The 24,556-nt window shown below is 40.4% G+C and overlaps 3 protein-coding genes across 3 annotated transcripts in view; 2 read left to right on the top strand and 1 right to left on the bottom strand.

The window, feature by feature from the left end:
- Nucleotides 1–3,317: 3,317 nt before the first annotated feature.
- Nucleotides 3,318–13,621, top strand: GPRC6A (G protein-coupled receptor class C group 6 member A). Its single transcript, XM_072333207.1, has 6 exons — nt 3,318–3,511; nt 5,185–5,488; nt 6,829–7,656; nt 9,857–10,069; nt 11,406–11,529; nt 12,501–13,621. The coding sequence occupies exons 1-6, from the start codon at nt 3,318–3,320 to the stop codon at nt 13,619–13,621; spliced, it is 2,784 nt and encodes a 927-aa protein (XP_072189308.1).
- A 2,909-nt stretch (nt 13,622–16,530) lies between these two features.
- On the top strand, nt 16,531–19,964 carry FAM162B (family with sequence similarity 162 member B). The gene is made up of 4 exons (XM_072333800.1): nt 16,531–16,654; nt 17,068–17,179; nt 19,570–19,678; nt 19,866–19,964. The coding sequence occupies exons 1-4, from the start codon at nt 16,531–16,533 to the stop codon at nt 19,962–19,964; spliced, it is 444 nt and encodes a 147-aa protein (XP_072189901.1).
- Nucleotides 19,965–20,753: 789 nt separating this feature from the next.
- Nucleotides 20,754–24,556, bottom strand: part of KPNA5 (karyopherin subunit alpha 5) — a 21,209-nt gene continuing 17,406 nt past the window's right edge. The window contains exon 14 of the mRNA XM_072331733.1: nt 20,754–24,362. Within this exon, the coding sequence (XP_072187834.1) occupies nt 24,175–24,362 (188 nt within the window). The 3' untranslated portion in view covers nt 20,754–24,174. The remainder of the gene's footprint in view (nt 24,363–24,556) is intronic.

The raw sequence follows: 24,556 nt of genomic DNA, 5'->3' as shown, positions 1-24,556 counted from the left end.
AACCAGAGCTACTTCAATTTCTTACAGGTCTATTGTAGCATAAACAGCAGAGATGCATACACAACAGTGACTATTAACCTTTCCGAAGAAGGAATTACTGTGGGACTGCCCAGTGACCGCGTTGACAGCTAGGGCAGGAAGCTAAAGGCACTGTCACAACCTCTCCTTAGGCTGTCTACCAGAAGTAATCCAACGGGGCCATTTGCATCAGGGGGCATTCAACTTTCAGAGAAAATCAAGGGGCACATTATAATGCTGTGACCTGATGGAGAGAAAAAGGACTCGTCCTCTCTGCTGCGCAGCTCAGCTGACACACTCTAGAGGACAAACCCAGTGAACCTGAAAATTGAGTTAGTTTGCCTCTCAGGAATTAATGTTCTTTGGCTTTCATCCAGGTTTTATTTCACTGCTGTTTTTTTGTTTTGTTTTGTTTTGTTTTTAATGTTTAATGATGATTTTTAATTGGACACAAATGTAAAAAATTGGTATTTTCCTTTATATTCTTTAATTTTAGCATTTGATATTAAGCTAAGTCTATTCCCAGTTAGTAGAATATTTTTTTAGAGGTAATTAAAGTGAAGTAATGCAGTATCTGCTTCTTTCTATTTAAAATTCCTTCGCAGAAACTGAGTAATATAATATCTTAGGATTGGTTACAACAATTCTATTAATCTACAAAGTCGGCAGTTCTAACCAATATTTTCTCTTCAAGATATTTTTACTTCAATTCCAATTATTTTGCTGTTGTAGTTTTTAGTATAGATGCAGTTTGTGATTTTGAAATGTAGACATGATATTGAAATAGACACCTCGAGCAAGGCTCATATGAAAACACATAACTACTTTACAGTCAGTTTTCAATAGGAAGTGATGAAAAGCATCTTTCTCCTTTAGCACTGTCTGACTGTATGGGCTCTACAGATAAAGTATTTCTGTTAGAATGTAGTGCATTGATATATCCATAAAATAACTTAATCTGAGTCAAAGAAGTATTTATTTCCTGCATGGAACAGTCTCTCTCTTCTTGACCATGCTACTGGAAGTTGCAAAACTTCCTTCTGCACAAACACCATCACCTGTCCAGCTTTAGGGGTTGCAAAGATGGGAGAAGCAGGTGGTCCATTTGTACGTATCCACTGCTGTATCCACACAACTATCTCTGGCTTCTTGTGCACATACTGGATTGTGGAGACTTTGAATATATGTGGCGCTGCTGCCAAAATCTTACTAGCTGTGAATTTACAAGAAGTCTCCTGCAGGATTAATGCTGAATTTGGCAAGACCATTTCCTTAAACTCACTTATTCTGGTTCAAAAGGAAGCTGAAGGCCATCTTGGCACAGTAGCAAGTCACTCTGGGGCATATAGTGACACTAACAGAGTATCTCTGTCTGCAACCCGATCCTCTAAGGCCTCTTCACCTGTGTCTCTCATCTTATCTTTGGGTTTGGTAAGTCATGCTTTCTGCCTTTCCACAGTTCATTGAAGGCTGCTTCTTAGACATGGTGATACTAAAGGTATCCACTTGAACTGATTGCAGTCTTACAATTAATGTATAGAGGCGTCACCTCCTCCTGTGTTTTCCCCAAGAAATATTCCTATGCAGACAACTGAGAAGACTGTGAAAGTCCAATGATATGTCATTAAATTACAAGGAACAATTTTATTATACGCTTACTTCTATTGGTACTTAACTATCAATGAAAAAGAGTGTTTACAAGGGCTTACAGTTGGTTCTTCTGAGTAGGATGACTTATTTCAATAAAACATTAAATTACTCCTCACCACTAGCAATAGTTATGAGATGTAGGTCTTGAAAACAAGCAATAACAATAAAAGACCCCTCCCCGTGGAAACACCCTCCCTACGATGCACTATGACACAAACAGTGTAGTTGAATGTAAAGCACACTTCATATTGTGTTTCTACAAATAACAAGAAATTGGGAACCAATTATATGTGATGTTTATTTCGTCAACTTCTACTTTCCAGAGAGAACAAGCAAGAATTTTTGTTTCTAGGTAAAATCCTCTTCTATATAAATTAATATCTTTTAAGGTATTGGCCAGAGGAAGGTTTATTTCCTGCTTCTAATAAAAAACAGTAATACATTTCAAGTCTGATTTTATTTCCATTGTATGCTTAAAGTAGTACTTAGTGTTAGCTGCTTAAATGGTATATTTTATACTAGAGGCTCACGGCTGCAGATTTCTTGTGACTTGCTCAACAAAATGATTACCTCCAATCCCAAACTTTAACAACGTAAGGTATCATTTGTCAGAAGGTTTAGAAACTATATGCAAAGTCAGGGAAAGTTAAACACCTGGGTATCTGGAATTAGGCTTGAGGGAGCATTACTTGGGTGGAAAGAAGTAGGTATGTGTATATTTGCAGGTGGATAACTCGGGGTCAGGTTCTAACTATGTTTATGCTGCTATAAATCAAGAGGAATATCTGTGGAATAAATTAAATTTTTACAAGTCAGCACAAAGCAGAATAAACTGGTACCTTAATCTGCTCATAAGTGCATGTCACTAGATACAATAAAGAAAATGTAGATGGCTGTTTACTGTATACAGTGAACTACCAGTGAGTTTACCACAGAGGAAGAAAGGCAAGGTTCTGTATTATAAAAAAAGAAGCTGCTGAATGGTGATTTAATAGATGATTAGCTTTTGCATTTGTGGTTAATATTTCTGTTGCAAATGGATACTCTATCTATAAAGAGTAAGTGGGAAAAAAAGGCAGAATATAATAATCCAGATTTACTTTTTAGTCTTGTTGATTGATTAGTTTTGTTTGTTGCTTTCTTTTGTTTTCCTCAGTCTGATATAAAGACCACTGTAGCAACGGGGCCTTTTTTTTCCTGTGCTCTTTGGATCAGACTCTTAAATTACAGTGGCAGTAACATCGCTACCATATTACATGATATCTCTCCACCCAGCAATCAGCTGGAAAGCATCCAAGACAAGCCCAAATTTATACAAAAATATTTACTAAGTGTTTCAGATTAAGCATAATAACTTTTGAACACAACAGAACAGATTTATGTCCAGCACTTCCTTTTAAATTCATATCTTTTTTTCCTACCCACTCACTCCCCTGCACTCTCACACTCTATGTGACAACATTGCTTCAGAGTTCCAATAAAGTAACCTGAGTCAGTGAAGCAAGTACAAGCACCTTATGAGATGTGACTAACTTTGGAGCTCTGCCTTTTTTCCTTTGCTGCTGTTTATAGATGACATAGAAACGCTTGCTTGAGCTGCAGCTGGCCTAATGGACTTAAAGCTGGGATCGAGCAGGTGAAGCAGAAGCATGGCATTGTTCAGCTTACTGCTGATTCCCATTGTGATCAGCTCTGATGCTGCTTCTGCTTGCCAGAATACGGATGACTTTGTGGGTGCCAGTTCTCCAGGAGACATTATTATAGGAGGTTTGTTTGCAGTTCACAGTGAAATGCTGCATCCAGAAGAGCATCCTATCAAGCCAGTAATTCAGAACTGTGCTGGGTGAGTAACATGGCAAATTGCACATGTAACAGCTTGGAGATCACTGAAATCAGGCAAATACACCTAGTATTGTGATCAACAGAATCTGTTTCTCTTGCATTTCTCAATTTTTTAGAAGACTTTGGACATCAAATAAATTGCTCATAACTTAACACAGGATGTCATAGAAAATACTATGACTGATCAGAGAAGGGAATGGTTATTTGATCCTATTTCAGTCTTCATATTGGATCAAATAGTCCTAGAAGTTCGTGTTGAGAAACCATTTAATTGTTGTGTTAATACTGTTTTGTTGCTCTATGTCTGAAGAACTCTGGCTTGCAGTTGTGAAGTTGCACCTAAATACTTCGAACACAGGCAGCCTGCTCAATTTTGTCTAAGCACATATAGCAGTATGCCTCTCAAACCCACGCTGGTAGTCTATTGTACTACTGACAATGTTGCAACCATTGTAATCAATTATCAAATAATGTTTTGTACTACAATTGTGGCATTGTGTGATGAGATAAACAGAACAGACACCATGTTGTGTATGCATTCACATTTATACAGCACATCAAAATATTTATTTCATTGACTCCATATTCTGCGTTTTGTAAATTCAAGAATATGATATAGTATAAATTCATAGACGCATTTTCTTTCATTTTAATACAGGCACAAATCCATAAGTTTTATTTTAATATAGGGAATCCATATGGGTTTATTTCAAAATGATGTCAAAGTTGGGCATTTTGTCTGTATCTTATTATTTTTCTACAGTCTTATATTGTATCAGTTCCATTTGAAATTTGTTTTGGTTTCAAGATATGCAAACTCCAGAGACCCTTGCTTAAGAAGAGAGTTGGTTGCATTGCAGGCAGCTTGTATTAGCATAGTTCTGGTTAAGAAACTATCGTATGAAGATAAAGAGAGTATCTCTATTAATTTTGTCAGTCTTAGAGTGGATGTTCGGAGCATCTGTGCAACCACAGGAAGACATTAACTTCTGAAATGTTTTCTTCTAGTCTTTTGTTTTGTTTCATGCTTTTGGTGAAAGTAAATATATTGAAACAAACAAACAAAGAGACGAACAAAAATTGCTGGGATGAATGGGGCAAGTTAGAACCAACTCTGACAGATACTTTCTGTAGATTTCACTTGGTGTCGTGGTAACTGTGGATTTAGTGCCTGTTTTTCAGAAAAGTATATTTATTCAGGTATAATAGAAGTGTTGCGTTGATTATGATTATCCTACCACTCAAATGAGAAAGAAAATAATACGATTTTCTATTTTTTTAACAGCATGAATCTGAATCAATGGAGGGTCAGGTTGGGTGTTATTTAAAGGTTCTTCACCAGAGGGTGGTCAGGCACTGGAACAGGCTCCCCGGGGCAGTGGTTAGAGCCCCAAGCTGCTGCAGTTCAAGAAGTGTTCGAACAGCACTTCCAGACATAGAATTTGAAATTTGAGTGGTCCTCTGTGGAGCTGGGAGATGGATTTAATGATGCTTGTGGGTCTCTTCCAACTTGAGATATTCTCTAAATCTGATTCTATATAACACAAGCACTTCACACCAAGCATTTCCTTTCAGTAGCTGGCAAAGCTAAGGATGTGAACAGAATTTGCTTCAGTCTTATTCCAGAAATATTTTTTTTTTTTTCTAAAATGAAACTTCTGTGTTTCCTGACAGCTTTGAAATTCAAATTTTTCTTCAGACTCTTGCAATGATACATGCTATTGAAATGATCAACAATTCGACATTATTATCTGGAGTTACTCTGGGCTATGAAATCTATGATACCTGTGCAGAAGTTACAAAAGCCATGGCATCTGCTCTGAGGTTCCTGTCCAAATCCAATACTTCTAAGGATATTGTAGAGTTCAAATGTAACTATTCAGACTATGTACCAAGAATTAAGGCAGTCACCGGAGCCAGCTACTCTGAGGTGTCAATGGCAGTTTCAAGGCTATTGGCTTTGCAACTAATCCCACAGGTAGGTGTGAGGGAATTATTTTGTTTGAGGCAGAGGATCATATTTACCATTATAGATGAGTCTCTAATTGGAGGGACTGCAAGTCACAGTTGCTCTAAAACAACAGTTTTAGTCCCGCTGCTCTTCAAGCAGCTATAGAAGAGAAGGAATATGATTACTCCTTCCCCAAACATCCTTTTCTGTTTCCAGCTGCCCCAGTTCAGTTCAGTCCAGTTCAGCTATTTCTAGTTCATACAGTCCTATGCTTCCACTTAGGCTGGTGCTTCTATTATTACTTTCACCGTTACAAGAAAAAAATTGTGGTCAAAACCAAATTCATTTTGTTCATTTTGGTAATTTGACATATATTACCTTAAAGTAATGCAAAGTAGCATAAACATGCAAAATATTCAAAATATGAACTAAATATAACTTCTAATAACTTCTGAATCCTGTCCTTGGGAGGAAGTAACTATGGCCTCCAGCTCCACCATGGGAGCCATATTTGATATATAAATTAAAAGCTTCAGTTGAAATCACTCAAAAGGCAAATGATAAAACAAATTTACATTGTGACATAGAGATGGAAAAGGTGACCTACTAGACTTTTCTCATCAGTAGCATCTGCAATCTGCTGACACTAAGATTTGATAACTTCTCCAGATAGGTTGCTCTCATTTTGGAAAACTTAGATTTGTTAAGAACTGTCAAGCAAGGTAAGAAATATTACAGTAGGAAAAACAACAATTTAGACAAAGGTTAAAAAGTATGTACATTTAAATTACATTGTTTCCAATTATGTTTTTTCTTGCTGCATTCACAATAGTAAGGCTAAAATTTCTACGTAAGGAAAAAATATATTGTTCTTTAGTATTAGACACTCTTTTTTTTTTCTGATAGGAGCTTCTAACAGACCTTATGACCCCCTTAAAGCACAGTAACTAAATTCTTGAGAGAAAATAAATAAGTGGGTGGACTGTACTAACATCATAATGCTAATAATAATAACAGATCCAACATTTGAGTACTTCCAGTGTGTCAAGTATTGTTTTGAATAGTGGTGATGGTATTTCTACATGTTAAATCAAAATACTTATACTGACATAACTGTCAGATCCATTTACAGTGTTTTAGTCTCTGTTTTCAATAAAGCAAGTAGGTGCACAAGGATGGAAACGAGGGAAAGGATGCTGGGCACAGGCCTATGTTCCAACAGCAGGGTTAGGAATCCTGCCCTGTTTGGCTGCCCTTTGTTTGCACTCAGTCACAGGAGGGATGGAAATGCAATAGTGGAAGATTTGGGGCTCTCAGAATCCTTTGGAGGAGACCACTTCCTTAACTAAACAGTTGTCTCTTCCTAGGTCAGTCCTGCATCATCAGCTGAAATCCTCAGTGACAAAATCCGTTTTCCTTCTTTCTTGAGGACTATCCCTAGCGATTTCCATCAGACAAGAGCAATGGCCCACCTGATCTGTGAGTCTGGATGGAACTGGATTGGAGTAATAGCCACAGATGATGACAATGGGCGCTTTGCTCTGGAGAGTTTTGGTGTCCAGGCCATGGCAAACAGTGTTTGCATAGCTTTTAAAGAAATGCTGCCTGCCTATCTCTCTGATAACACCTTTCATACAAAAGTTGATCGTGCAATCGAGAAGATTGTCAAGGAAACCAGAGTAAATGTTATTGTGGTCTTTATGAGACAATTCCATGTGCTCAAACTATTTAAGAAGGCAATTGAGAGAAAGGTAAAAAAGATTTGGATTGCAAGTGATAACTGGTCAACTGCCGTGAAAATCAGTACAATGCCCAACATCAGAAAGCTGGGAACTGTTGTGGGATTTGGATTTAAAAACAAGGACATATCAACATTTCAAGACTTTCTGAGAAATCTTCATGAAAGGCCCACTGAAAACAACAAGTTTTTACTTGAATATATTATGCTTTTGTCAGTCTGTGCACACCTGGACAACTACGATTTTCAAATGTGTATCTCAAGCCAATCCCAGTATGATCTGATGCAAAACGCTGAGAATAAACATCAGATCTGGAGAGATGATTTTTTGAATGCCAACATTGAACCAGGATTTATCCATAGTACTATACTTGCAGTCTATGCCATTGCCCATGCCATAAAAAGGCAATGCAAAGACAGAAACTGCAAGGATCCTTCTGCTTTCACCCCATGGGAGGTATGGTGTTAATTCTTTGAGGTCTCATTCTCTCTATATAACTTGCGTCTCATTTTTTCCTCTTGTATTCCTGGATTTGCTTGTTTAGTACTTTTACTAAATGACTTCTTATTCCTGTTTCTGCCTTTTCTCACCACTGAATGGGCCAAGTGAAACCACAGCTCATCTCCCAAAGCAGCAGTTGTTAATTAGTGATGACAACTGGAATCTAACTTTCTTCCCTTGCTTTGGCCCATGCAGGTACAAAAACTGCTGATGCTAAGCCACGGCTGTATTCTGATGTAGATTGAGAAGTATTATTGCAGTTTATATACAGATAAATATCTGGTCCATGTAAATAAATAGGAGGCATTACTGTCAGAGCATACTATGTATGTGCAGCCTAAGATAGCTCCTCTTCACTTAGTATGGCCCAGGCAAGCCAAAAGGTTGGACATCCACGAGCTAACCTAACAATTTCCCAATCATCTTCAAAGAAGGCATCAGCTTGGATAAAGACTCCAATCTCTAAGCTGCTTGCTGGAACATCTTACTTGTACAAAATAGAACATAAACATGCAGTCAGTCTGGTTGATGTAGATATTCTGGCATTAATGATTGGTACTGTTCCTGCTAACCACTGTAATCCTCAGCAGTAACACTCCTCTGTAATGTAGTTTTTCTTGGAAACAAAAATGCAGCAGACCATTCTCATGTCTGATTGTGATTTTCAGGGAAATGACTGATAGAAAAATGTGACGCAATCTCGAAGATGAGTGAGGTGCTTGTTATCAGACTTTACAAGGTGGGAAAAGAACAGGAAAAATCAGACAAGTAAACCTGACCTGACCTTTTACCTGAGAACCTGCTCAGGAGTATTCACTTTTACACACTTTTACTCAGTGGATTAAACAAAAGTTCATTTAAAAGTCAAACACCCACTGAAGCACTCTGACTTGCTCTGACCTCTTATCCTGGGTCAGGGCAGGTCAAACCAAGATAAGGGGTTTGGAAAAAACAACAGCCACAGTAACAATCAAACTCTTCCATGACTTTGTAAATGCAGATGGGACAAATTCAAGATTGTTCTATGGGGGAAGCAACTTTATGGAGCTGTATTTACATCACTGTTGAATTAAATCCCAAACCATCCAAATTTAACGTCCTGTTCTGTTCAGAGGCCAAGAATTCTTGGAGAAACAAAGAGAGAGCTATTCTCCCAGTGCTGTTTCTATAACCCATTTCTTCTAAACTATCTTCAGCCCCTCCAGAAATGGGTATATTTAAAGATAAGGATACAGCAAAACCATATCACTCTTCTCAACATACAGAGAAATAGCAGAGTCATTTCTATTTCATATTTACAAAAATATAAATTAAATAATGATGCTACTAATTACTATCTCCTTCTTTTTTAAGCTGAAGATGCATTCCAAAAGTTTTTGTTATTCCTGTATTTTAAAGAAATTGGAAAAGTGAAAAAGAGGAAGATTAAGCAACTAACCCTAGGACACTGAACCAAAATTTCCCTGTTCAGTCCCACAAGACTGCGCAATGTCCAGATCAAATGAAATGTCACTTAGACTCATGTTTTATTATTTCTTCATAAATTGGTGGACAGGTAGTGAGAATACATAAATTGTGAAAAAGTGATGTTGCATATGAAAAAAAACCACACACGTTATAAATGCCAGACTTTTTTTTTACACATATATCTATACCAGAGCCTTTTAAATAATAGGTGTGCCAGCATATTCTTTAAATGCTATTACTGTCACACAGGAATCCATGTAAGAATGCTTTTCAAGGAACAGTCAAATTCAGCCATTCACTGAATCTTTGGTTTGTTTTTTATTCTTAATTAACACCTATTGCCAAAAGTTGTTAGGCTTGCAAAGCAATAAAAACTTTGCTTCAGTTTGCAGCCACGGTGGTTAATGAAAGTCCACTTGCAGTCTCCTCATGAACTGGGATTGTGTTCTGTATGCCTTATTTGACTATTTGTGCTTAATAGATTTTTAAGATCAACAAGGATGGCCAGAATAATAGAAATCTTGGTAGGACGTAAGGTTAACAGCTATACGGATCCCTTTTAAGATTATATCACTTGTAAAAAACATAATTCTTTTACTTTGATATTATCACACTATTGTTAAACTATTCAGTATATCACACTGAAATGACAGTGATGTATGTCATTGTTTCCTATATTTATGTTCAGCTCCTTGAAGAACTTAAAAGAGTTACTATCATTGATGATGATAAAGAAATCAAGTTTGACTCCAAAGGTGATATGAGCTCTGGTTATGATGTACTTCTTTGGAAAGAAGTTGACGGCCGCATGGAAATCACCACTATGGCAGAATATGACCCAGAAAACGGTTACTTCATCTTTGAGGATGAGGAGAAAAAAAAAGAATTTCTGGATTTAAAGGTAACTCTTAATTTGCTGACATAACATCTGAAATTTATTTCATATTTGTCCTTCTTCCTCTGGTGTTGGCATCTGAAGTGTGTGTAAAAAATTACTCATTTGCTGTCATATTCTCCTTTCAGAATGATGCATCCTCATCAGGTGAGATTCAACTAACTTTATGCATCCTGAGAAACACATGAGCCTGTAAGCAGTCTCAGTGATTTGAAATTAAGTTATTTCTCCACAGTTCCCCTAAGAGGTTTCCTATGATGAGTAAATCAAAACTCACATCTGTCCAAAGGATACTATTCCAGAATGTGAAACTGATTTTTGGAACAAAAAATGACTACTTGTACGTGTCTCCTGTCTTACACAGAGCAACCATTTATTTTCCACAAGTAGATTCATATCTACTGTCTTTACAGTTGGGGGAAATAAAAGGCCTTGCTGATTATTTACTCCTGTTAGATATGGGGTCAGCACAAACACAGGAGTATGAGGTACGTGGCACCATATGGAGCCCCAGCACCAGGGCAGACAGAAGGAATAATTGACCCCAACCAGTTCCATCTGGATAATGTCATCTGTGTATGGTGAAGGCTTTGGGGATTTGTGCCGCTCTGACTCAGTGTGGCTCTGTGCTAGCAGGCCAAAAGAAGGGCTGTTTACAAGGTGGGATGCGTGTAGTTTCTGTGTAGATAGAAGAGGCTAAGGACATAAGACCTAACCTGGAAGGAGAAGTAAGAGTAGCGTTCCTCAGGACTGCCTCCATTTACAAGGCTTATCTTTGGAAGAAAGCCCTGAATCCAGCTCTTGAGAGAAGGTCCCAACCACACACACCTGGAGTAGTACCTGAAGACCCAAGGATGAGCTGCTGTGTGGGTGACATGGCAGAAACATGTCCCATAGAGGCAGGGAATCTGCTCTGGTCTCAGTGCTGCTGAGCAGGGTGTCAGGACTGCATTTGTGGTGTGGCCCACCTGAAACCCCTCCCAGATGCTTCTGATCTTTCTCTGGATCTGGATCCCAGCGGTCTAACTTCCACTTTCAAAACTGAATGAGATACTTGGTTGTGGATTTTAAAGTTACATATAATCACACTGATTAAGGGCCAAAAAGTGAAACGGTTGGGTAAATAAGGTCCCATCCTGTCATTTCCCGGAGAAAATGTAAGAAATACATTTTTTAACTACTTTACATTTTTTAATATCATTTTCAGATCCTCTAAAAATATGTTAGATACAAAAAGAGTTCAAATCATGGTACTACTGAAGGCTTATTTTAACAGTTCATAGTAAACAGTAATGCCTGAACTTATTTATTTTTACTTTGTTTTGTTCTCTGCACACTGCAGAAGGTTCAATCAACGTGTTCCCAGCACTGCAGACCAGGACAGATGAAAAAGGTTACAGAAAGTCCACACACATGTTGCTACGAGTGCGTTTACTGCCCAGAAAACCACTACAGCAATCAAACAGGTAAAGAATTGTGATCCAAATAAAGGTTTATTTACAGATCAATAGAATCATTTTGTTCGTGAATAATGCACCTTGGCAACCACGGGTATGACTTTGGAATGAGGTTGAAACATTTGTTAATGCTTAGTTTTACAGATTAAAAAAGTGAAGAACAGTATTCAAGATTTAAAATGAGGTTCCCATGGTTTTTAGAATACACAACTTTAAGCAATTAGACTTTATGGCTGAATACTGTTATCTGTGTTTGGACAGAAAATATGGCTGATGTTTCAGTGAGACACATTTTCATGACAGTAGAGCCTCGCTTCTGTGTCTTTCTGCATCACAGAAATCCCAGTGCAAGTACAAGGGTGATTTATTTGCTTGCTGGCATATTTAGTAGGAGTACTATGATGTATGACAGTGCAGTAGTATTACTATCAAATCTGATGCTTATGCTGGTTCATTTACAGTTTGAGTGAGGTTTATAAAAGGAATGAATTAAATATGGAAAAGAGAGACGGAATTAAGAAAACAGGGTTACAATTACTTCTGAAGTCTTGATAGGTAGAAAAAAAAAGAAATAGCTTGTTGTCCCTTTTATCATTCAAACAATTCTGACATTTCCCTGTAGCTGATAACAGGAATTTCACAGGAAAAGTAACCTTTGAAAGTGGAATCTACATCAGCGTGTGTTCTTGCTGTTGCATTTCAAAAGACTTCTGAACAAAGAAAGATTTTTTTTCTTGTTGAACTAGGTAAATGAAAGAGCTGCAGTTCCACTCCCTGTAGGGCAATTGGTTCAAACTCAGGCCACCACCATGCTGCCAGTGGTGTGTCCATGGTACTCCAGGTAGCTGCAGGCCTGGCCCATGCCTCACTTTTTGCCCCATATCCCTTCCCACCTTCTTGTATCACAAGGCTTTACCATTCACTCAGTAGTTTATTTTCTTTGGGTTCCTGAGTTATCTCCATTTTTTTTCTGCTTTCAGATATGGATTATTGCTACCGATGCCACAACAAAACCTACTGGTCACCCATGAACAGCACTACATGCTACAGAAAAGCAATCCACTTCCTCGGCTGGACAGACTGGTTCGCTATTTTCCTGCTCCTCCTTTCCGCCTTTGGGGTTGTGCTCATTTTTTCCATCAGCGCAATATTCACTAAAAACTTGAGCACACCGGTCGTAAAGGCATCTGGAGGTTTAACTGTCTGCTATATTATCCTCCTCAGCCACTTCTGCATTTTTTTAAGCACTGTGTTCTTCATAGGCGAACCCACTGAATTCAAATGTAGAACTCGGCAAGCCCTCTTTGGCATAAGTTTTGCACTCTGCATTTCATGTATTTTAATAAAATCACTAAAAATTTTACTAGCCTTTAGTTTTGATCCCAAGCTGCAGAATTTCTTGAAGTGCGCCTATAAACCTAAAACTATTGTATTCATCTGCACTGGGATTCAAGTTATCATTTGTACATTCTGGCTAATATTTAGGACGCCTTTTGTAAAGCAAAACTTCTCTATTCCGAGAGCCATAATTCTGGAGTGCAACGAGGGCTCTGTGGTGGCTTTTGGGATTATGCTGGGCTACATAGCTGCTCTAGCCTTCATCTGCTTCATATGTGCCTTTAAAGGCAGGAAGTTACCGGAGAACTACAACGAAGCTAAGTTCATAACCTTTGGCATGTTAATTTACTTTATAGCATGGATTGTATTTATCCCTGTCTATGTAACTACATTTGGCAAATACTTACCAGCAGTGGAGATCATTGTTATATTAATATCCAACTATGGGATTCTCTGTTGCACTTTTTTTCCTAAGTGCTATATCATAATTTACAAGCAAGAAACAAATACAAAGTCTGCCTTCCTCAAGATGATTTACACGTACTCTTCCAAGAGTGTGGGCAGCGTTGCTGTCAGCCAGATTTCCTTGGACTCAAAGTCTTCCAGCTCCCGAATCACTGCATCAGACTCATGTAATGCTGAGAAAAGCTCTGTGAATGGAAACTGCCATTTTCAAGTGCCTGGGCAGACACCAGTAAAAGAGGAAGATGTTCCTAAAAATGCAACAAGGACTCTGTCCAGGAAAAGGCTGTCCAGCATATGACTGGGCTTAGTTGAAGTACTAGAAGAAGAAAAGCCATTTTAGTGAGACATTTCTCCTTCAGATCTCTCTCTTTCTGGTACACCCAAGGAAAACAAACCATGCAAACCATACTCTGGTGGTTATTCATTGCTAGGTTTGAAAGGCTTTCCTGAAGCCCCTGCTATCACAGGAATCTCCAGTATCTCCCTCCTGTCCCCGTCCTCATCCCCATTCCATTCACATAATCCACCAGAGCATCTCCCAGGACTTCAGTGCTCTCAGCCAAACAGAAGCATCAGGAAGGTCTTACTTCTCACAGACAAGCAGGCAGGAATGCATGAACTCACACACAGTTTTTCTAATGTCTTTTCTGCCCAACTGCTTAAGGAGCTCTTCTTCTCACCTGGATCTTTTTTACAGGTCAAACAGAGCTCCCTCCTAGTTTTTGTTTGCCAGGATAAGCAAGCCCAGACCTTTTGTCTCCACTTTTAAGATAGGCTTTCTATTCTCCTGAACATCCAAAAGCAACCTTGTCACCCAGTTTGGGTGAATCCTTTGTTTGATTTAAATTATGTGCCCAAAATTGTGTGCCTTATTCCATCTGAGTGCTGCAGCAACATTCGAGGTTCCTTGTATTTACCAGAGAGATAATGAACTGGAGAAAGGGCTGTGTAAAACTCAAAGGATTTACCTGGACCACTGCAGTTGTTTGTAGGCTCATTTACTTTTTTCCTGTACTCAGAAATACACTGATTTGCCACCACACCTTCTCTAACTCATGCAAAGAAGACCCTTTACACTTGTCCCCAAGTGTTCTCTTTTTTGAAGGAAGGAAATGATCTCCTCCACAATGTGCAACATCAAAGCTTACAAGCACAAATTGATTCCCCTCATTAGCATTAGTAATGTAATGATCACAATCAGCGTGAATGCACCCTGTGAATTTTAGCTTTACTGACACTTGTTTGAAAAGTCTAACTTTTACAAGAACAGGGCGCTACACCGCTCCAGTGCATTAAAATCACACCAGTATGAGCCGCTGCACCAGAAGTCTCTGCTCTGCAACTCCGTGAGTATGGATGCCTACACAGCATCTCCTGTGCAAGAGACACACTCCAGGAAGGAGGACTCTGTCATCTGGGGCAACCACAATGCATCTCCTAGTCAAGGGATGGCCAAGTCTTGTGCTAGGCAGGGCACAGCTTTCCCGCAGTGCTGTCTCATAGCCAGGCTGGAGGGTAACAGCTTCTTTAGACACTGAGCAGCAGAAGTCTTGTGAAGAACATTTCTATGTGTTCATGAGGCCCCTGACCCGGACCAGAGAAACCCTGCTTTACAGCTTTAACTTCTGTGCACATAACTGAGAAAAGATGTTGACCTCTTCAGTTTGGTCCATGCTTCTGTTTAGATGAGGAATGACGTAATGCTGTTGCAGGTCCAAACGAAGCTTGGCAGATTTGTTGTTACATGTTGTGTTATTGTTATATGCAATAGATCTATTTTTCTAGCATTCCTATTTATATGCTGCAAATTAGATCTGCATGACTTTTCAACTTAGATTTGTTTAAAATGTCTATAGATCACATTTCAGCAATGGACACAACTTCTGAAATCACTGAGATGCAGACTTACATATGTCATATGTATCTGGGAAGACTTTTTAAAGTAATTTGAATGGCAAGGGTGCAATCTGTATATATATATTTGAGCAATTATGTACTTTCTGTAGCCGGCTGGAAATACTGCAGGTTTTTGTATGATAACTGCTGTTTGTACTTCAGTTGTTGTGAATACTGTTTGGAATACAAATCTATCTGTAGGACTATAGATAGACAAACTCCTATCTAGGAGTTTGGTTGCTCCTACAGTTTGGCTGCCAGTGCAGCAAGAAGTAGAACACAAAGCTTTTGTTACATGATAACTATCCGAAAGGCTAATTTGGCTAAAAGGTTGTACATGTATTTATTGTTTTCAAAAGCAGTGAGCATATCATTTCTTGAACAATGGGGTGATTAAAGTCATGTCCTTGTTGAAAACTGAATTGGCTTGCTTCAGTTCCTCACCGGCTGGTTGGTTTGGCCGCGAGCAGCAGTAGCAGAACGCCCCCATTCGCTGCTCCCACCCGCAGAAGCCGGGGCGCTTCCCGCAGTGCCTACCGGGTGGACGGCCGAGTGCGGTCGGGCTGTCCCCGCTACGGGACTGGGAGGGAAGTGCCTCTAGAGGGCGGTGGCAGCAGCACGAGAGTTGTGCAGCAGCTATCCTTAATGAAAGGGATCGCAAAAGGCAGAAATTCAGGGGAAGAGCATGAGAGAACGAATACATCCCGTCCTCCCGGGGACCTCCAAACTGCATGCACACCTCTGCTCTGGCGAAGGAAGGATCATAAAGTCCAGCTCCTGGCTCCACAAAGGACCACCCAAAAATCAGACCATATGTATGAGGGTGCTGTCCAAATGCTTCTTAAACTCTGACAGTTTAAGGCTGTGATCACTGCCCCGGGGAGCCTGTGCCAGTGCCTGACCACCCTCTGGTGAAGAATTTTTTCTGGATAACCAACCTGACCTTGCTCTGTCATGACTAGGGGATGTAACATCATCACCTGCTGATTTATGCATTGGGATGCTCTGGCTGAGACACTGTAGGCCACCTGCACGTTACTGCCACAGGCTGCTTGCTAAATACATATTCTGTATCTGCTTCCAGACTTCCTTTTATTGTTTGGTTTTTGTTGTTATTTGGATATTTTGGTACTGAGTGAGCCTGGACCGCCCCAATCTTTTCTCTCACCATTTCCATATGACTGCTTTAAGGTGGGCGGGTGAAGTGAGACAGGCGGTTCCTCTCAGACCCCCCCAGAGCAGTGCAGAGCAGAGCAGAGCAGAGCAGAGCGGAGCGAGGGACCCGGCGGTGCGGACTGCCTGGCCGTGCCCATGCTGCCGTTACCGCTGCGCCTCCGCCCCAGGCGGGTGAGGAGTTCCCCGCTGCTCCGCCAGGTCGCACTACGAGGAGCCGCCGCCGGCGACGGACCCGGGCGAAGCCCAGCAGTCCCCCGCGGTAAGGGTAGGGCTGGGCTGGGGATTGGGGGCCCCCCGCGGTCACCCTGGGCCTCGTTACTTTGCATTCTTGTTTAAGTGCCCAGGTGTAAGGCAGTAGGTAGAGGGATGTCCAAATGAGAGTCACAAGGATGCTCCCCAAGGGAGATGGTCCAGGGGCTGTGCTGAGAGAGAGGCACCTCCATCCCTGAAGGAGTTCAAGGCTAAGCTGGATGGGGCCCTGGGCAGCCTGAGCTGGTGAGGGGCAACCCTGCCCTCAACAAGGATTTGCACCTGGATGGTCCCTTCCAACCCAAATATAATTCTCTGATATGATTCTCCCACTGACCACAAGGGCACTAAGAGGGATTTGCTCTTTCCTTCGTTACTGCCACTCCTCACAGACTGATGGGGTGTTTCTTTCCAATCCTGCAGCTGAACAGGCACACAAGGTGGTTGCAAGCTACAAACCTTCAAAGTTTGATAAGAAAATCCTCCTCTGGACTGGTCGCTTCAAGACGGAAGAAGAAATTCCTCCGAGGATCCCGTAAGTGCTCCAGGTGTATTCTGAGGGTAGCACTGAGCTGAAGGGCATGAAGCAAAGGGTGCCCAGCAGTGTTCTGCAGAGCTCAGCCTGGGAAGCACTAAGAGCTTTGAAATGAACTAGCAGGAGGGGAACTTTGCTGTGTTGCTCATAGGTTAGGAAGAACAAATGTTCCCTACTGGAGTCCCCAGATGCTATAATTAAGAATTGGATTCTTCTGAGCAAAGAGCCTTGGTCTCTGCATATAGTTGGTATATATCTACACTGCCTTGTTTATTTTGTTTATTCCTGATGTGTAATCAGAGAAGGATGTTGTCATAAACTGCGTGTTCTATTTATTGCTCCCATAAACAGTTCTAAGGGAGCTGAGAGCCGCTAAATGATCGCATCAGCCAAACTGTAATTTATTATAGCTTAAAGAAGAACATGAGGGAAAAAAACAAATAGATAAATAGATTGTGAGAAAAAAAATCCCCAAAGGCAACTCCTAGGACAGCTGAGTACTTAATGCAACCTCAGCCACTGGTCAACCCTCTGCTCACCTCAACTTGCTGTAAGCTACTCTTCCCAAGGTGTCTGCAGGACGCCACTTTGTGCCATTGCAGCACACAGAGCTGTCTGAAGCAGTGAGGGCATCCCCCAGACTGTACTGCACCTGTTTGTTCCCAGCAGCACTGCTGCTGCTCCTGGGGCTGAGCAGTTTTCCAGAGTCCAACTGCTCTCGTTCAGTGCTTATCCCATTGCTTTTGCTTACAGGAAGGTTCAGGCAGGTCTCAGAAGCATTATTTGCACTACTGAAGTCGTCGGGAGGTGTTTGTAAAAGGCCTTTGCTAAGCCCTGCACATGTGCGCAATAACCACTTGGACTGACTTTCTGCTTTCTGTGTGGGCAACGCATTTCTAGGACTCATTCCAAAAGAAGTTAGTTTTAAGACACAGAAGGTGAACTGTATCAGTTTTCAGTGTTAATAAAGCACTGTAAGATACTGTTTGCTGCCTGTAAAGAAAATGTGGCTGCTGAAGATGTGTGGTATTGAGAGGCAAACCTGCAGCCCTCAGTCAAAATGTTTAAATCATTGACAGCAAACAGCTGTTGCTGCCTTCAGCAGGGGCTTAGCCAGGACCTTGATGAAGGATTGAGTAACAGGGGCCCTAATGTGCAATTAGAGGAGATAATAAGGTCTGTTTTCCTTACAGCAGGGACAGAAAGCAAGGAGAAAGTGAAAACCTGCTTCTGAAGAGTTTCAATTAGTGCACTGAGAAATAGAATTAGGTTTACAAGCCAGACCAATAACACTTAGAGCTTTGCTTTTGTTCTTACAAATGGCTTCTGGATTAATGGCTTTAGGTGGCAGTCTGTTGTGCGGTTTGTTTTAAAGAGTTTGTGCTTACACTGTAACATGAAAAGGGCTCTTTGTAGCCGCAGCATTGCCAACCATTAGCCAGGAACCTGCTCTGCATCCTGGTGCGTGTGCTGTGAGGACTGGGGGGAGGGGGGGAGGAGTAAAGCAGAGCTGCCTGTGATTTGTCACAGAATCACAGAATCACAGAATTGTAGGGGTTGGAAGGGACCTCTAGAGATCATCGAGTCCAACCCCCCTGCCAAAGCAGGCTCTCTACACCACGTCGCACAGGTAGGCATCCAGGCGGGTCTTGAATATCTCCAGAGAAGGAGACTCCACCACCTCCCTGGGCAGCCTGTTCCAGTGCTCCGTCACCCTCACCGTAAAGAAGTTCTTGCGCACATTCGTGCGGAACTTCCTATGCTGAAGTTTCAGCCCATTACCCCTAGTCCTGTCCCCATGCACTACTGAAAACAGACCAGCCTCGCCACTATGGCTCCCACACTTCAGGTATTTATAAACCTGGATCAAGTCCCCTCTCAGCCTTCTTTTCTCAAGGCTAAACAGGCCCAGTTCCCTAAGTCTCTCCTCATAGGGGAGATGGTCCAGGCCCTTCACCATCTTTGTGGCCCTCCGCTGGACTCTCTCCAAGAGATCCCTGTCTTTTTTGTACTGGGGAGCCCAGAACTGGACACAGTATTCCAGATGAGGCCTCACCAGGGCAGAGTAGAGGGGGAGGATCACCTCCAATTGTCCTTTTCCACTGTGTAAAACCTTTGAGAAACAAGTACTTATTTATGCATGTATATCTAAAACGGATTTAAGAAAATCCTAAAGGAAAATAGCACACATTCAGCATTACAACCAACATCGTAGAAACAGTGCTTGCCAAGTGCCACCTCCGGCTCAGGAAATGGCTTCACTGAAATCTCTGCCATGTTTGCTGCAATGGCCAATTCATTTTTCACTCTGCAGTAGTGACACCGCAACTGCGAGGTCTTGAGCAATCCTTCTGTTTTTTAATGACTCCATGCCAAAACTTTACTTGCAGGCCAGAGATGCTAGACAGGGCAAGGAACAAAGCCCGTGTTAAAGCTTGTTACATCATGATCGGCCTTTCGATTGTTGCCTGTTTTGCAGTCATTGCTTCAGCCAAAAAGGTGAGTATACTGCTGGCTAGCTTGTGTAGCATACCTCAAAGCGATGGAATTCTGTGAGAACTTAAGGTAAGGCGCTCCTACTGCTTTGAAACAAAGCATTCGGTTGATGGTTAATCCTGAGACCAGGCCCGTTTCTCCAAGCTGACGGTGACTCACATTACTCTCATGGAGGGTTTTCCTTCCGCAGGCTGCGGCCCGGCACGAGTCCCTGACAAGCTGGAACTTGGCAAAGAAGGAGAAATGGAGGAAAGAGGCTGCACTGGCAGCGGAGTCAAAGCCGAAGTAACTTTGTGGGATGCCCCATGTCCTTGTAGGACCAAAGTTAGCAGTCAGGAGTGGTTAGTGAATTAATTTCACCACCCAATGGACAACTGTAGCATTGCACAAACTGGAGCTAACAGCGCCGGTTCTGAGATCACAGAAACTGAGGTATTTATTAAAGAAAGCGTACACACTTGCACCTGATGAACATTGGAGTCTGTTACACAATTAAAACCAATAACTGCAAAGAAGATGAGGTTGATGCCTAAGAATGAAAGGTAAAGGGCTTGCCAAGTATCTGCAATCTGCCTTAAAATCTTCCTTTCAGGCTTGATGTTGAGCTCTACCAAAAAGATCAGAGTTCCTTACTGAAAAACTAGTTGTATTTTCCTCAGTGCAAGGTTAAATATAGCAAAGACCAAAGAGTACTGATGTGACAATACTGAAACTGCAAAAATAAGGGGACGTACTATTACTGTTTTGTAGTTCTAAGCACGTAACAAACTAATCAGCAAGAATGCATCAAATTTTCCATACCAGGAAGAGAAGGCTTGGGGAAATGAAGGCACAGGAAACAAACTCCACTCCTTAAAAACTTCAATAAGAATCCCCCAAACAAGGGGTCGGTTCTGCACGTGACCACCACACACTACTGTACCTTTGGTCAGATGTTCAAAAATCTATGTTCAAACAAGAGGCGCTCCGTCACAGTGCGCAAACCAGCCTTGCTGAGTTCATTTTCCTCAACGTTGTATTCAAAGCGGCATTAGGTTATGAAGCCACACTCATTTAAAACACCAAATACAGCACACTTCTGCAAAATAGGTTTTTATTGGTTTCCGTATGGTATTTGGAGATTTAACATTCCGTAATATTGCATACTACTTATATGGGGTTTGTTACAGTAACGGGCCTTTGGCCTGGATTTAAAGATGCACTATTGCTATCTGAAGGTAATACAGGTTTGTTATGTGAAGACCTTGTGTGGTAACTGAAATTTCTCATTCCGGATTTCAGTGAACTCTTGGGGTTCACCGCTGAACTTTTCCCAGCTGGCAACCGGTGGCCAAAACCCTCAGTTGGACAACTTCATACATTTAGACCAACTGAGCACTAGCCATGAATTACAGACAATAGTGCATCCTTTTTCTTTTTAAAGACAGACCTGACAACAGAAACGTTCCAGTTGCAAGCTTCTCCTACAACTTATTTCTGGGCCAACATGATTACTATTATTTTTTGATTGCTGCGAGCAACAGTTCTTAAAGCAAATCCTAGAAAGTTCAAAAGCCGTGTGAACCAATCCTCAGATAAAAGTGCAACGCTGAAGAAATTAGATATGATACAGTGTGTCAAGAGTGGAGAACTGAAAAATAAATCCCACGTTTTGCATAGTTGCATAGATTAGCTGGCTGGTATTCGCACTGAAGCAAAACAAATGGTACCCTATTCATTAATATCACCCCCTCCCCCCCAAACTGTATTTTAAAACAGACTTCACAGCTGATGGGGCACATCGGTAATATCATACAAACACCAAAATGATTTTCTTCAGTTGTTTGGGTTTGCTTTTTTCCCCATCACTGGTTTCATCTGTCATGCTCACATCTGTACTGATAGATGAGTACACCAGAGATGACGATAAGACGTCATCTTTTTATACTGTTCCTTAATGTGCTTTTAATCAAACGTGCAAGAAATCCAATGATATAACAGGAAGGACCATCTTTTATGCTTATGAACATCTCTCTTTTTTTAAACAACATGAGAATAAACCAAGCATTGAGTTCAAATAACTGTTTCATTAGCTAAAGTCCATCACTTTCCATCTCCCTTTTAAACTATTACACTTAAATATATCAGACATGAAATATATTTATCTAAACGCATAAAGTGCAGTCACTAACTGTTCAGACAATATATCCACAAAACTGAAGACAATCTTTCAAAACAAATATAATACTTTGTACGCCCCCTCGTCTCATTTTCAAGTCTTTTAATCGAGATTTTTATAGTTCAGATTTGGTTTAAGTTCGAGAGGCTTATAAATGCAGTGTTTGTAAGGTCCTCCAAATAAAAAGCAGGCACAACTGGTTACGTAACATTATCGAATCAAGTTTGTTAGAAATAATGGAATACCCTGTTACCTGAATTCTTTATTTCTACAACTAGAAGAACATTGAAATTCAGCATTTACTAGCAATCCTAGTAGATTTCCACAATCACTACCCTGTACTTTGAGCAGATGGCGGGAAGGAAGGTCAGCATATGCAAACTGAAAACTGTAAGAGTAAAAAGGGCACAAATACAATCATCTAATATATGAAAATTTGGCAGCTGTACTCAGATGATCACACTACTCAAAACCATTGTATGCTGTACAAATCTAGGTTTAAAGTGTCATTTGATAAAATATCTCATTATTCAGAGTTCATAAAGTAACAGCACTCCTATATACACGCTTCTTACACCTCTAAATTCCAGTAAAAAGACTTCAAAAAGAGATTTTGTTCCTCCCAGTTATATCTTGGTCAAAACTGACCATTAATCTTAAAAATCCACTTCAAGTCCCTCATTCAATTACAATACATCGTATATTGCTGCAACATCAAAGCAAAACATCTTAGAATCCTAACCTGCACATAAAAAAAAAAAGTATAAAACGATACTGTAAATGATATCACCCTTAATAAGTACTTTTCAGTGCATTAAAGTATTGTGCACAGTGCCATGGGATAAGTGATTTCATGTTTGAACTGCAGCTTTTTATGAAGTATGAAATGCTGTCGTGTGCCAACTCACTTAAACCCAGGAGTCTGAAGATAATACATTAATTACAGATAAAAAATAATAAGCCATACTTTAGTTAATCCAAAGTATTAGTTTCTCCAAATGAAACATACTACTGATATTCCAGAAACACTACAAATATGCAAGTCCAAGCGCAGCACACATTTTTCTGTACTCAAAACTGTTAACGTGAATATCTGAATTCTGTTTCTGTTAGTGTTTAAACAGCAAACACCGTGTACTGTAGAGCTTAAATATTTAGAATACAGTAACTTCTAGTTAGTTTTGGTGCCCACATACTTAATGTGTATTTACAGTATAACAAATTGTCAATTAGCTGGAAAGGAGTGATTCTCTTTTCATTCCACACTACAGTGTTTCCATAGTCTTACCAGATGAGAACGGAGTTAGCTTGGAGAACAACTCCAGTGGTGGTAGCATACTTGGTCAAAAATTAACACCTACTTTCTCAACCTCGAAGAAGCTACTGTTACTAGAAAGAGTAACACTGCAATGTTTCCCCGACTGAAGTGGTGTTACTACATTTTGGCAGGAGACAGCTGTAAACCATCTGCTTTGTATTTCCAACAGTACAAATGACCATCTCTGTCATCCATGATTGCAGCATTCTTGTGGTAACTATGGCAGCCGCTTCCACAGCAAAGTATTGTGTTTGTGGCTGACTTTAAGTGCCATTTAGCAGCTATAATTACAGAGCAAGCACCAAATGACCAGCAAGCTCTCTGCTGATTCCAATTTGAAAAACCTCTGAAACAGTTTCTTCCCACATAATTGTGTAAAAGCTTTTTCAGGTACTCAATATTACATACCGCGTAATTATCATTATATATATGTATTATGTCTTTAAATACATTTTATAAATAAATTCCAACAGTGTGTGGTATAGTAAGTAATGCATGGAAGTATCATAATTTAAATAAATATTTTTCACATTCCAATTCAGCTTCTAACAAGCTCATCTTTATTTCATGCCTTAGTTCTGAAGCAACGTTCAATGCTTCAGTACAAGAGGTAGATTTGATAGACCGGGCAAGTCAAGCCTACTGCCAAAAATACAACTGTCAGTAACTGTATTGCTGATATGCAGTTTGAGACTACAAGAAAGATTCAGAACCACTGCCTAAAATCCTTTGAAGTCTTAGCTTAGCAGTTCCTGTTAAATTGCATGTAATGCTTTGCTTTAGACATGATTACTCACAGTTGTTTTCTGTACACATGAGAATGGAAAAAACCACCCAAACAAATACAGAACAAAGAACAGTTGTATCTAACAAAATATAAAAGTGCATGAGCTGCTTCTTCATCCATTTCTGCAGAACACACTCAACCTTCCCTCTACCTTTGGCCATAAAGAAAAGACTTCTGGAAAACAAACAAAAACTCTACAAGTGTATACATTTTTTACTTGTCTTCACTTGAATAGTTCACAACTGAAATCCCTCCATTGGAGCCTCCTGCTGTTGGAAAACAAACTGCTGCTGACTTTCATCCACCTGAGGTGCAATACTGGAATCCTCTTCTTCAACGCCAAAGTAATGCTCTATGAGTTCAAAAGCCTTTTGGTAGATCTCTTGGTTTTCATGTCTCTGAAGAAATTCAATTTTATCAAGTCCTAAGTTTAAAAGAAAACAGTTTCATAATCTAGTTTCTTCAGAAGAATTTAAAGGGAAACTGGTTCTAAGTAGGAAAACTTGATGGTGGTACTTAGATAAACTGAGAGGGATCGGGGTAGCATTTGTTTTAATATAACAGATTTTCACATTCAGCGGGGGCGGCTGCTATTCTTCCCCCCTGCCCATTTTATTT

Source organism: Excalfactoria chinensis, chromosome 3 (assembly GCF_039878825.1).
Source record: "Excalfactoria chinensis isolate bCotChi1 chromosome 3, bCotChi1.hap2, whole genome shotgun sequence".
In the NCBI taxonomy this organism is placed as follows: Eukaryota; Metazoa; Chordata; class Aves; order Galliformes; family Phasianidae; genus Excalfactoria; species Excalfactoria chinensis.
This window is presented reverse-complemented; position numbering and strand designations above follow the sequence as displayed.

Excerpts from the sequence above, each read along its gene's own strand:
- GPRC6A (XM_072333207.1), top strand. The coding sequence starts at position 3,318 with ATGGCATTGTTCAGCTTACTGCTGATTCCCATTGTGATCAGCTCTGAT. Across the intron at positions 5,489-6,828 it reads CTTTGCAACTAATCCCACAG|GTCAGTCCTGCATCATCAGC; the intron begins GTAGGTGTGAGG and ends GTCTCTTCCTAG. Across the intron at positions 11,530-12,500 it reads CCACTACAGCAATCAAACAG|ATATGGATTATTGCTACCGA; the intron begins GTAAAGAATTGT and ends TTCTGCTTTCAG.
- FAM162B (XM_072333800.1), top strand. The coding sequence starts at position 16,531 with ATGCTGCCGTTACCGCTGCGCCTCCGCCCCAGGCGGGTGAGGAGTTCC. Across the intron at positions 16,655-17,067 it reads AAGCCCAGCAGTCCCCCGCG|CTGAACAGGCACACAAGGTG; the intron begins GTAAGGGTAGGG and ends CCAATCCTGCAG. Across the intron at positions 17,180-19,569 it reads GAAATTCCTCCGAGGATCCC|GCCAGAGATGCTAGACAGGG; the intron begins GTAAGTGCTCCA and ends CTTTACTTGCAG.